Source organism: Plasmodium gaboni, chromosome 8 (assembly GCF_001602025.1).
Source record: "Plasmodium gaboni strain SY75 chromosome 8, whole genome shotgun sequence".
Classification (NCBI taxonomy): Eukaryota; Apicomplexa; class Aconoidasida; order Haemosporida; family Plasmodiidae; genus Plasmodium; species Plasmodium gaboni.
In genome coordinates, this window is record NC_031488.1 from 167928 (window position 1) to 182705 (window position 14778).

Genomic DNA, 14778 nt, shown 5'->3' on the forward strand with positions numbered 1-14778 from the left:
TTTTATTTCATTTTTTTTTAAAAAAAAAAAAAAAAATAAAAAAAATAAAAAAATAAAAAAATTAAAAAATAAAAAAAATTTAAAAAACGAAAAAAAAAAAAAAAAAAAAAAAAAAAAAAAAAAAAAAACGGTCTTTAATATTTATTTTTATTATTACCTAAGTAGTCATATAAAAACACATTAACATTCCATATTTTTGATGTCTCATAAAAATAGTCATACAACATGTAAACGTTTTCTCCATTGCCATGACAAAACAAAATGGTTAAAGGTGCATTTCTAAAATGGGAATAATAAAAATAATATAAATATATAAATATATATATATATATATATTTATATATGTGATATACCTAACAAAACATATAAACTGAACATATTATATATTACCTATTAATAAAATGAGCTGCAACCTTTTCATTATTCTCTGTTTCAATATAAATAAAATCTAAATCAAATTTTTCATAATATCCTTCAGTAGGACCATTAAAAATGATTCTATTCAAAATATTTCCCATGCTTCTTTTAAATACACATTTGTATTCATTTTATATATATATTCACTTAGATTTATTTTAACATAACGAGATATTATGTTTACCAAAAATATTTATCTTTATGTGTGTTATTCCACTATATTTAATAATAATACTTTAACAAATTTATTAAATTACTGATTATTTAATTATTTTCTTAAAATAAATATAAAGATATTTTTTTATGTGTTAATTTAGAAATGTGTAATAAAAAAATATATATATTAATAATTTATAAATATAAAAAGTATTATATTATATATATGTGTGAAAAATATATATTATCTATGTGTATGCTTAATAATTTTTTAATTATGTATATTTATAAAAAAAAAAAAAAAAAAACTCTCTGATTTTTAAGGATCATTTAATATATATAGAAATAGTATATTCAAAAAAGTAAAATGTTATATATATAAAACAGACATTTATTATATATATTTTTTTTTTTTTACAAGGTTTTTAGAAAATGAAAAATGAAAACAATGGAAAATTTACAATGATAAGAAAATAATTTTTCATATAATTCGTAAATGAAAAAAGGAAGGAAAAAAAAATAAAATAAAACAATAATAATAATAAATAGTATTGTTTATTATTTAAATTAATAAACTTAATAAAATGGTGAATAATATACACATAATATATATATATATATATGTTCATATTATATACTAATTAGTAAAAAAAAAATGTTAATAATTAATTATAATGGTAATATTTTCTTTAAATAAGAACAATTTTGAAAAATAATAATGGGTTATTTTATATATATTTAGAGTTTTGCTCGTTTTTATTTGTTATATTAAATAATTATATTCTTATAAAATATAACCTTGTCAATTTTAAGTAAATATCTTTAAATCTCAGTTTTTTTTTCTTTTGTTGTCCACCTTTTCGTTATTTTTAAATATTATCTTCACATGAAAGTTGCAACAAAATGAAACCTTAAAATAAAAATATAGTATCTTCAAATATTATATACATATATTTGTATTCGTATTCTTTAAAAAAGAGAAGGATAAATTAATATTCCTTTTAAGGAATATACCACAAAAAAAAAAAAAAAAAAATAAATAAATAAGGAAAATAGACAATATGTTTAGGGTATTTGAAAAAATAAAACCTAGCATATGAATAAATATATATATATATATATATATTTATATACTTCATATTTCTTTTTTTAATTTTTTTACGTAACATTTCAATAATGAAATTTTATGAAACATAAAAATCATCTTTAAAAAAAAAAAAAAAAAAAAAAAAAAAGCTATTCATTATTTTTTACCTTGCTTGTTCATAATTTTTCTTAAGTGTGTGCAAAATCATCATAAAAAAAAAAAAAAATGTGTAAAAGTAAGGTCCCAACGTGTTATATAAATATAAAACATACATATATATATATTTTTTTTTATTAATGAAAAAATATTTTGTTGAAATTTTAATTTATTAATTGAATAACATTTTATAAAAATGTAATATATCATTATTTTTTTTTTTTTTTTCTTATATACTTATTTATAAATTCTTAAAAAAATAACGTGTGCAATTTATACAAATATAAAATATTTCTACAACATTTATTTAATTTTATATCCTGCATATATATAATATTAAAGTGATATAAATAAATTCTACTTTTTTTTTTTTTTTTTTTTTTTATTTTAACAATAAATGAATAATTTTATTTCTTATAATTTAAAATAAGAAATGAATAAACATATACCCTTTTTTTATGTATAGATCTTCATACTGATCATATGATGAAGTGTTATTTTTAAAATAACAGGACATCGTTTGTTCTTAATTTTATATGATGCTATCATATTCAATCATATAAGTGTTGTTTCTACTTACAAGAGTGCATAATATATATATATTAATAGAATAAAATAAAAAGAATTCCTTTTTTTTATTTCTAATTTGAAATCTTGAATGCTTTGAGGCATAACAAAATTAAATAAAGAATAAATAAATTATTATTATACTTTGTTTATATATCAAAACAATTCAATTATTTGTTTCTTTTGAAAAAATAGCATTTATTCTATATAATGAACCAATTTTTCATAAATTTAAAATAACTGTTTTATTTTAAAGATATATATATATATATATATATATATATATGTATGTATGTAATTTATATACATAAAGATATATTTACATATATATATATATAAAGACATAATATTATAATAATTTCAATTGATCTCAATGAATATGAAATCTCTGTATCAAATGAATCACGTTGGGCATCCCTTTATGTACCCCAAAATGGATATTACTAAAATGAATAAAACAAATAATCAGAACATTCCAAATAAGGCATATAATCCAAGCATTTCTCCTAATATGAATACTAATAAAAAATCATATGGGACTAGTTTAAATTATATCAAAAAAGAAGATTCATCTAAGAACTCAATATATAATAATTATGAATATTTAGATGCTAGTCATTTGGAAATGTTAGATTTGAATAAAAATATTAAGAATATTTTGCCCAAACCAATGAAACCATCCTTAGATTTAGAAAGTTTATGTAAAGAAACTACTTCTACTATGAACAAGAGCAAAATCCATAGTATGCAAAGTAGAGAAGACCAAAATAAAAATGTAAAACACTTTTATGAAATGGGAACACCTCAAATTATAGGTACATATATTCAACCATTACATCATAATCTAAATAATTTTAACCAAAATAATTTTCCAAAAAATCATATGTTTCCTTTACCACCTGCTTCACCTTTTTTTCAACCTCCTAATTTCCGTACAAATTTAACTCAAGTTAGTAACACATTTATTCCCTTACAACATGCAAATAAAAATACTAACATATATGGTATGCCATCTTATCTGATTCCAGAAAATAAACCTCAAAACTTGACCGTTACTGTGGTCCCTAATAAAGATAAAGATCTTTTAGAAAAGGAAGCAAAACATTTAAAGGCCTTATTAGATAGCTCATCTAAAGGTATTGTAAATTCTACACCAGATTATCAAAAAATACAACCTTCTAGTTTATCAAACTACAATGACAAGGAAAGTGACTTTAGTTTTGGAAAAAATGATAATTCTGAACATGCAGAATATTCTGAACAAAATTGTAATGACGAAAATGATACAGAAAATAATTATAACTCTTTTGTTAATGAGTTTTATGATCCACATAATAGTATCTCATATAATAATGTGAATGAATTTTTAAAGAATTCGAATCAGAAAAATCAACAACATGCTTTTCATTTAGAATCCAATGAAGATGTAGGTCGAAAAGTACACAAAGAGTTCACTTATTCAAAGGGAACTAGCTTAAACAAGATTAATATATTAAATCAAAACTATAAAGATGAAGGAGAGAAACAACAAGAAAATGAAACGAAAATTAATATGAACACACAAGAAAGGGATGAAGAAAGACAAACAATGAAAAAGGATTCTTCAATACCTAAAAGAACACAATTAGCCAAAAAAAAAGAGGAACATCATAATAATACTAATCATAGCGTATTAAAAAAACATGAACCATCAACCTGTTTTAAAAATTCTAAAACATACATTAATATACGATTAGGTAAACCCAAAAAGTTGTATATTACCAATAGTTCAGATCCCATTGATAAAAAATTAAGTGAGTGGCATAATGCACATAATAGTCAAATAGGATGGAAAAAATACAGAAGAGGTGTTTACACTTTTGGAAAAACCGAAGTTATTTTAAGTTTGATACACGATAAAATTATAGTTAAAAAAATTAATGGAAAACATATTAAGGATAATTTATTAACTGTTGAGAAATTTGTCTCATTAAATGAGTTATATGAAATTCAACAGGAAGAAAATGATAATATGTTAAGAAAAAGGGGAGTTAAATTCTTTAATTTTTAAACGCAAACAATTTATAGATAACTTTTAATTATTATATGTATGTATATATATATATATATATTTATATATTTATATTTATTTATTTTATTTGTATTTCAATATTTTTTATTACATTTATATATTATATTTATTTATTTATTTATTTTTTTATATATATAAAATTATTCAGAAAATTTGTTTTGACATTTTATTTACCTACTCATATAATTCACTTATTTTGTGTATATAAAATATATGATTCTATATTTATGTGTTGGTTCATACATTGTAATTGTTTATTTTCTTAATATGATTTATAGATTTCTTATACACGAAATAAAAAGTGTTATACATATGATATATATATTTGAAAATACATATATGTTTATATATATATATATATATTTTATTAATTTTGAAATTTCCCATTATATATATATATATATATATATATATATTACATAAAAACCAAAATGTATCTATCCTAGAATATTTTAGTTAATTAAATATGTTAAAAATTAATAAAAGAAGTTATATTTTACAATAAATTATTTAATATATATATGTAATAATATAATATAAAATAAGCATTATACATATATATATATATATATATATATATATATATCAATTTTAGTATTTCTTATTTGCACATATTATAACAAACTTAAATGTGCTAAGTTAAAATTAAAAAGTTCCTATACCTTTGGAAAATAATAGTAATAAGAGGGAAAATATATAATCGTAATTTTTACTCACATTTTATATACTATTTATTCATAATATACCATATAGAATATGATGAAATATTTTTTTAAAGAAGTGTGAAATATACACTGAGGCATTTTAATATAATTTTTTATAATTTTATGATAGTTCTATTATTTTATTTTTTCAAAAAATTAAGAAAATTTTAAACAGTTTTGAGATACATGCAATTTTATTTACTTATTTATAAAATAAGTTTCGAAAAAAAAAAAAAATTGTGTCGTATTATATTTAACATAAAAAAGAATATTTATTGTTTCTATATGAATAATGGAAGAACACATTTTAATATACATATGTATATATGTATAACAATTAAGGTTTAATAATTTGATCAAAGAATGTTGTTTATAAAAAGAAGCATTTTATATAAGTATTCCACAATATTAAAAGCATTATATAATTTAAAACTACTGCATGTTTATATTTTTGTTTAATTTTTATTTTATTTTATATTTTTTTTTTTTTGTACATACAAAAGAATAAATAAAAAAAAATACATTATATTTTTATATATTTATTATATTGTGAAGCATTATATATAAAAAGCTAGCAAATAATATATGTTTTTATATGTATTTTTTTTTTTTTTATTATAAAGATATGTAAATAATATAACGTCATTAAATACATATATATATATATATAATTTTCATTTATATAGAATACATGCTAGTCTTTTTTTTTTTTTTTCTTTTTGTATTTTTATAAATTAGTAGTTTTTTTTTTAAATATCATAAAAAGTATTCATTATTATTATAAAAATAAATAATAATAAAATAATAATAAATATAAATGGTCTATTTATATATGTAAATTAGCTTGTTTATATATTTGCATGTACAGATTAAATCTTTTTATTATTATACATATATATATATATTTTTTTTTACAAAAAAAAAAACACCATTTTTGGCTAGCTATATTGTAAACTTTACAACCATATTTTTAAAAATATATATAAATACATATTTCTTAAAATAATAATTATGCCACAAAAAAAAAAATAAATATATTTTTTTTTATATATTATAAAATAAAAAATATTATACATAATATTATATATATTTTTTATAATATGTTCAGAAAAAAAGGACAACTTTTTAAAAAATAGCTTTTTTTTTTTTTTTTTTTTTTTTTTTTTTAATTTAAACTTTACATATAATTATTTTATTTTATTTTTTTTAAATATATATATTTTTTTATTTTTTTAAATATATATTTTATTATTTTATTATTATTTTTTTTTTTTTATTTAAATTAAAAATTTCGAAACTTTTTAAACCCGTTTAAGAAAAGATTATTATTTTATTTTTTATTTCCTCTTGTATTATTTTATAAAAATTTTTGTAGATATAATATTATATTTTTTTTTAAATTATTCTTTAAAAATATATCACATATATATATTATATATATATAAGATTATATACCCCTTTATTTTTTTTTTAATTTTTTTTTATCAAAACTTTATAAAAAATGTCATACAACGGTTATGTCCCACCAAATGAAGATACCCCTATACCTGACGGAATGAGCATTTTACCAGGAAATAAAGACAATGATGTTCCTCCAAATGTTACTTATACTGTTGGACCAATAATAAATGATGATCATTTCCAAATGAACTTAGGAGGAGTAGTTCCATCTTCTTGGTCACTTAATCAAATAGCTCATTACATTAAATTTGCAGGACCTGATGATAGTGTTTTTGCTGAAAAGGCAAAAGACCTCTTACGTGAAAAAGGATATCAAATATAAAAAATGGGAAAAGCTGAAGTAAAATAAAAATATCTTAACTTTTAATGCGAAGAAGATAATTATATATATATATATTTATTTGTATAAAAAATATATTACAATTAATTGATAAATAATACTTACAATATAAATTTTTTTTTTTTTTTGTCAAATTTTTTTTTCAAATACTATTTTTTTATGTATTATTCAAAAAAAATAGAAGAATTTTTTAAAAGTATAATATATTAAATGGAAGAAACACACATAGACTTATAAATATAAATAAATAAATATATATATATTTTTTTTTTTTAATTATATATTTTTAATTTTTTATTTTTTTTAATACCTTTGTTTTATGTAATATATATATAATATTTTACTATTTGAACTTTTAAATCTATATTGCTATAAACCTTAAAAAAAAACCAAATGTAAATATAATTAAATAAATAAAAATTTAATATATATATATATATATATATATATTTTTAAATAATTCTTGAAAAAACAAAAAAAAAGGGTATAATTTATAAGATATATCCTTTATCATTTAATATAATTTTTTCTTAGTAAAAAGTAAGCCCTCGTTTTCATTTTAAGAAAAAAAAAATTATTATTTCAGATTACCGGACTAACCAAATTTTTCTCTTCTTTTTGACCAAAACATATTATATATATATAAAATGTGTTAGAAACGTTTTTACATGAGAATATATATTTCTATATATTAGATTTAAAAAATATATATATCATATACCTTTTTCTTTTTATTATTTGTAACAATTTTAATTTGTAGACAATAACTTGGAGGGTTCATATTGAAATAATATAATATTATTTTATACAAAAAAAAAAAAATAAATAAAATAATAATAACAGATATCAATACATTATAATAAATTGTATATATGTTGAAAATTTTGTGTATAACAGAATGTAATTCAAATTTGAAAGAATCTTATTTTTAAAAATGTTTATTAATTAGACAGAAGAAAAATTATTATATACATGAATTCACATATTTTTATATATGTATTTTATAAGATGAAATATTTACAACAATGTTACTTTAAATATAATAAATTAAAGACTCAATTTTGTCTTCATAATATATATATATGTAAGGACAAAAGTTTTTAAATAGTTTTTACTATTTGTCTTTTAAAAATATAAAACAATAAAAAAAAAAAAAAAAAAACTCACAAAATCTAAACAAAATTTTAAAAATAAATAGTTAATTCATGTGACAGAAAAAAAAAAAAAAATGTATTATATAAAATGAATTAAAATATATATAATATATATATATTTAAAAATTAAATTCCTCAAATGGATATGATGGTGTATTTTTTAAATAAGATAATGAATTTATTTCTAATTGGCTAGCTAATGGTTTCGGTATTTTATCCTGTTGTTTTGGCGATTTAGGTGCTTTATATATTTTAACATTATTTTTACTAATTTTATCATATTGATTATTAATTTTTTTCCTTTGTTTTATATGTAAATATTGTGCAATTTTTTCGTCTTTAATAAATAATTTATCTTTACATTTAAGTTTTTCATCATATTTATTTTTATCCATGTTACAATTTATTGGGGAGCGATTCAAATGTGATACTTTCTTATTTATACTATTCATTGCATGATTTTTTTTTTTATGTGCAATTTCATTTAAATACTTTTTTATTAAAATTTTCTTTTTCAAATCATTTAATTTATCGATTTTTGAATTTACTATATTTGATTCAAAACTTTTATTAAAATTATATTCTTTAGACAAATTACAGCTACTTGATAAAACATTACTCATATATTTAAAACCATAAAAATCATTTTCATTTTTACAAAATTCTAAATCAAGATTGTTCAAATTATATTTCTTAAAATTCTTTTCAATTTTTATATCATTGCTCTTCTCAATATAGTAGTTATCATCATTTTTTCTTATATTAAAAAAATAGTTGTTGTTTATATATACTACTTTACTATTTTCATCTATAGTTTTATTTTCCTTATCATTAGTTGTATAAATTTTGTTGTGAATATTTATTTTATTAGGTTTACAAGAAAAATTCAAAATATTGTTTAATTTTTTTTCTAATTCTTTTTTTCTGTTTTCTTTACAACTATATGTATCATCTATAATCTCTTCTTTTTTTTGTTCTTTTTCTTTATTTTCAATTATTTCTGAATTATTAAAATACTCAGTTTTATTCATTTTACTGCTACAACATTTTTCTCCTTGGTTTATATGTAATTTTTTTTTAGAAATATTCTCAATAGAATTTTTTTTTTCATTCATGTTACAATTTATTTCTTCTATATCTTCTATTTCTTCTTTCTGATTATATTGCACATTATCGTGTATATTAACTTTCGTCTTTTCATTTGTAATGTTGAATTTATCATTCTTTATTTGATCTAATAATTTAAAATTTCTACTTTTCTCTTTTTCATCAATACTAAAACAATTTATTTTTATGTCATAATTATTCATACTTAATTTATCTTTACATTCTTTACAATATTCTTTTATATCACTTTTTTTTTTTTTTTTCATTTTGTTGTTTTCACAAAGAATACTATGCACATTTTCTTCTACATTATCAATAGGATATTCATTATAAATATTATTTTCATTTTTATTTTTATCACAACGTTCCTTTGTTTTTTCATTATTTAATTTTTGCATCTTTTCATCTTTTTTATCAGGAATTAATGTTACACCATTCAAAATGTTCTTTTTGTTGAAATCATCAATATGAACATTATTTTTTATTTTTTTTTCACATTTATTCAACGTACTTATATTTTCTTTAATACAACTTGAATCATCTTTTATGCTTTCTTTAGAATTACATCCATCATTAATCATTAAGTTGCTTGATGGCATATCAACAGTATTTATCATCTTTTCTTTTACTATATGTGTTATATACCTGCTTTTTAAAATATTTTTATTTTTTTCTTTAGTACTTTCAGAGTGGGAATTATTTTCTTCTGTATATAATAAATATGTATCTTCTTTGTGTATTTTTGGTTTATTATTAAATTTTTTGAAATTTTCTTTATTGCCATCATCATGATTTTCATTAATTATATCTTTATTATTATTATTTTTTATATTTATATCCTTCAATATATCATTATTAATTTTTTTAAAAATAATCTTCTTTTTGCTAGAACTTGTGCATATTTCAACATTTTTTTTATCTATTAATATATCATAAAAAGAGTTTGAATGCCCATCACTCAAATTTTGTATATTTTCTTCATAACCATCATCAATTTTATTTAAAGGTAATAATGTACTTTTATTTTTGTTGTAATTCACATTATTGTCGTTATTAAATTTATGATCAACAGTTGACGACTTATTATTTTTTTTCTTTTCATTATGCTCATTGTTATCTATATTATCATTATTATATTTTAATGTATTGTCTATTCTTGAATTTTTATAATTTCCTTTATTACAATGAGGTAATAAATTATTGTTCATCATATTTTTTATTCTTTCTTTTGAATCACATAATAAATTAAAGTCTGGAATACTACTAGAAACGTTAGAATTATTAAATAATTCTCCATAATCTTCATTTTTATTGATATTATCATTGTTAATGTTATGTTCTTCATTGCCATAATATGGATTATTTTTTACATGACAAAACTCTTTTTCACTACACATAGTAGTATTGCATACATTTTTCATACTATATATTTCGTTTTGTTCATCATTAATATCTTTTTTATCGTTAAAAGAATTAACAACATTACTTTGTGCTATATTACACATATCATATTCATTTACATCTATTATACTATTATTCATAGAAGATTGTTCTTTATTATTATCACATACATAAATATTTATATTATCATAATTATTATTCTCTTCATTAGAATTATATAAATCATTCATATTAACATGTTTACAGGAAAAATATGATATATTATGTTTCACATGTTTTTTTATGTGTATTATCATATCATCTAATTCAAAAGGCCATAATTCATGATCGCCGTATTTTGAGAACATCAATTTTTCGAAATTTTTTTTTTCATTATAACTTTCTTCATCAGTTTTTTTATAATTACTGTTTGAATGCTTTTTCGTATAATAATCTAAAAAAATAAATACATCATCATTAAATGATAAATGGTTATTTTCATTAGGGCTTAAAGAGTTGCTAAATATTATACTATTATTTTTTATTAAGTGCATGTCGTCGATGCTTTGGTTGCTATATTCATCGTTCTTAAAAATGTTCTTTTTTATTTTAATAATGTTGTTTTTTATGTTTTCTGATTCATTATCATTACGCTCATTATTAATTCTATTATTATTACTATTACTATTATTATTATTATTATCACACAATTGAATATTATATTTATTACTTTCTTTATCTTTTGTTTTATTGTAGTCGGATAGTTTTTCTATGTTTTTGTTAAATGAGTTGTATTCATAATGCACATTAGAATTTTTTACTAAACATCTCATATAATTAAATTTTTTTGAACATACGTTACACATATAAAAGCATTTTTTTAAATTGTTTTTTGCTTCCAATAGCCAAGTATAATCATTTTCATATTTTTTACATTCAAAGTTTTTTATATCTCTAGATTTACCTGGTGGTGGATCTGGTAAAGATTTAACATATTTGCTAAAAGGATAAGGATATATTCTTATCATTTTTTACAAATGATATCATTTCTTTAAATATTAAAATATTAAAAACAAAAAATTAAACAAGGAAATAATATATATGATATATGTTTATATATATAATCACATATTACATTTTTTTAATTAATATTTTACGCGGTTATTATAATGACATGTTCTATATTTTAACGGACATTATTTACAACTGTAAAATAAACAATCATTATTTAAATGTTGTTTAAACATTTTTTTTTTTTTTACTATAAATATTAATATATTATTATTATTTGTTTTTGAATTTTAATTATAAAACTAGTTCTTAAAAAAAAAAATATCTTAATTTTTTTTATTTTTCAGATATATATAATACACATTTTTCATTAAATATATATAATTAAAAATGACATATATATAATTATTGTATATATTATTATATATATATATATATTGAATGTACACCTTTTCCTATATATATATATGTGTTATCATATATGTGTATAAAAAAAAAAAAAAAAAAAATATATTATAATAATATATATAACATTAAAAATTTTTTTAAATGAAAAGCTTTTCTACAATTAATTGTTCTTGTTCACATAAAATTCCTATTAACCTTTAAGAACAAATTTTAGAATGATTTAATTTAATTAATATATATAATAATGTGAAATTATAGTTTAACTTATTAAGGATTAAATTGATGTTATTTTAAGTATATAAATTTTTTTTTTTTTAGTTTTTTGTGAAAAGCTTATTCTACTTGTGTGTAATAATCTTGGGGAAAAAAAAAAATATATTAAAATTAAATAAACCAAAACACTTTTATTTTAAAACAAAAAGTTAAAAAAATTTGCAACTTTAGATATAATTACAAAATAAAAAAATAACATCTATATATTATATAATGGTTTATTAAAAAATAATAAATTGTAGAATTTACAATTTTAAGGGTAAATTTTTTTTTTTTTAAGCCTAGAGCATAAATCCTCATAAAAAAATAAAATAAATATTATATTATTTTTTATTCTATATAATTAAATTTTTTTCATTATTGCAAAAATAAAATTAAGATATATTATTTTATTTTTTATTTGTTTAATCTAACAGTTTCATGCTTTTTATCATTTTGATTTGAACAAAAATACAACGGTATATAAAATATTTTAGGAACTAGATCATAACAATTGCACACATTTGCATTTATATTTATGTTTTTTTAAGGCAATTTTAATATATATATAAATAATACATATAAAGAGAATTTTTTTTTTTTTTTAAGTAATATATAGTAATAAAATATATTTTTTGTGTAATATATGAATTAATATAATTTTATACATGTACGTTTTTAGCATGTCCTGTCATAAATATAGATTTTATAATTATTAATGTAACATTTTGTTTTTATTAAAAATATATATGTATATTTCACCATAATATGTGTATCTACTTTATATCATTATTTAAACATTTGGGAGGTTTGGACATTCAAAATAGGTTCAAAGAGTCATTTACATCTGAACAATTACAATATATATTAAGATCTAGCTTTTTTTTTATATTTTAAACATTTTTAATGAGATATAATATACAATATAATTACACAAAAATATCAACTATATTATTATAATGTATTCATACTTGGTTGCGTATATATATTTACCAAATTTTCATGAATATTGTATATGGTAAAATTGTTTTATTTGTATTATTTTTCTTTTTTTATATTAAATACAAACACCTATTTATAGAAAAGAAAAAATAACAGAAAAGGACTAATTTATATTTCTATTTTTTTTTTCCTATAATAATATGCTTGAAAAAAATTGTATAGCTCATATTTCTTTAATACATTACAAAATAAATTAGACACATTAAAGATATATATTTTTTTTTTGTCTTTGTAACATTATAACTGTGAACTACTATTCATATAAAAAATACAATTTTTTAAAGTATAATGATTAACAAAAAAAAAAAATAATTAATGTTTCAATATATAAAATATGTTCAAAGTCTCATAATAAAATTTATATTTGTATATGTATATTTTGTTTTTATTTTGTAATTACTTAGTCATGAGAAAAAATAAACAACTATAAACTTTCATACACAATAATATATTAAAAACATTATAAATAATATTTTCCTTTATTTACCAATATTATTTTATTCTAAATATAATAAAATATAATAAAATATATTAAAAATATTTACAATTATTAATAAATAAATATTAATTATATATATATTATTTTTATTAAATAAAATGCATAAATATTTATTTTTGTTATTTATTTAAATTATATAAATTAAATTATATTTAAAAACAATTTAATTTATTATTTTTATAAAAAAATATTATTTAATATATATAATTTAAATAAATAAAAAAAAAAAATAATATAATTAAATTAATATTAAAATTTATTTATAATTATTAATAAAAATATAATATTATATATTATTTTAAATTTATTTTAATTAAAACTCATATTATTAATAAATGTCTTATTTATTATTTTATTTTATATAATTATTAATTATAAATAAAAATATAATAATAATAAAATAAATATATTATTTTAAAATATAATATATAAAAATTAAATTATTAATATTAATTATTTTAATATATAATAATATTATATATTATAATTAATAAAGTTAATTGTTATTTAAATATATATATATATTTTTTAATAAATTAATTTTAATTAATTTCGAATTTATTAATTTAATTATATAAATTAGTATAAATATTATTTTAATATTAATAATTTAATTAAATAATATATTAAATGCATCACTTTATTATAAATAAATTAATTATATAATTAATTTAATATTTTATTAAATATTATTAATATTATAATTAATTTAAATAATTATAATAATGTTAATTATTTTTATATTATATATAATTAATTTCATAAATAAATATATTATTTTATTTATTATATATATTTAATTTAATTAATTTATAATAATAATTAAATAACTAATATTAATTAATTTAAATAATAAATAAATATATTATTTTATTTATTATATATTTGAATTTAATTAATTTATTATTATTATTAAATATTATTAATATCAATTATTTTTTTTAATAATATATATAATTAATTAATTAATTAAATAAATATATATATTATTTTAATTTTAATTAAT

At 16.6% G+C, this 14778-nt stretch overlaps 4 protein-coding genes across 4 annotated transcripts in view, besides 1 other annotated feature; 2 read left to right on the forward strand and 2 right to left on the reverse strand.

The window, feature by feature from the left end:
* Positions 1 to 518, reverse strand: part of PGSY75_0805000 (putative alpha/beta hydrolase) — a gene marked incomplete at both ends in the record, with an annotated part of 1988 nt that extends 1470 nt beyond the window's left edge. The window contains 2 exons of the mRNA XM_018785186.1: positions 158 to 279; positions 391 to 518. Coding sequence (XP_018642153.1) covers positions 158 to 279; positions 391 to 518 — 250 coding nt within the window. The remainder of the gene's footprint in view (positions 1 to 157; positions 280 to 390) is intronic.
* A 2244-nt stretch (positions 519 to 2762) lies between these two features.
* PGSY75_0805100 (hypothetical protein) lies at positions 2763 to 4433 on the forward strand (the record flags this gene model as incomplete). Its single annotated transcript, XM_018785187.1, has 1 exon — positions 2763 to 4433. The coding sequence occupies one exon, from the start codon at positions 2763 to 2765 to the stop codon at positions 4431 to 4433; it is 1671 nt and encodes a 556-aa protein (XP_018642154.1).
* A 2226-nt stretch (positions 4434 to 6659) lies between these two features.
* PGSY75_0805200 (hypothetical protein) lies at positions 6660 to 6941 on the forward strand (the record flags this gene model as incomplete). The annotated part of the gene is made up of 1 exon (XM_018785188.1): positions 6660 to 6941. The coding sequence occupies one exon, from the start codon at positions 6660 to 6662 to the stop codon at positions 6939 to 6941; it is 282 nt and encodes a 93-aa protein (XP_018642155.1).
* A 1291-nt stretch (positions 6942 to 8232) lies between these two features.
* Positions 8233 to 11628, reverse strand: PGSY75_0805300 (hypothetical protein; the record flags this gene model as incomplete). The annotated part of the gene is made up of 1 exon (XM_018785189.1): positions 8233 to 11628. One exon carries the CDS (start codon positions 11626 to 11628, stop codon positions 8233 to 8235), a length of 3396 nt encoding a protein of 1131 aa, XP_018642156.1.
* Positions 11629 to 13814: 2186 nt separating this feature from the next.
* Positions 13815 to 14778: part of a sequence feature (centromere) that runs on past the window's edge.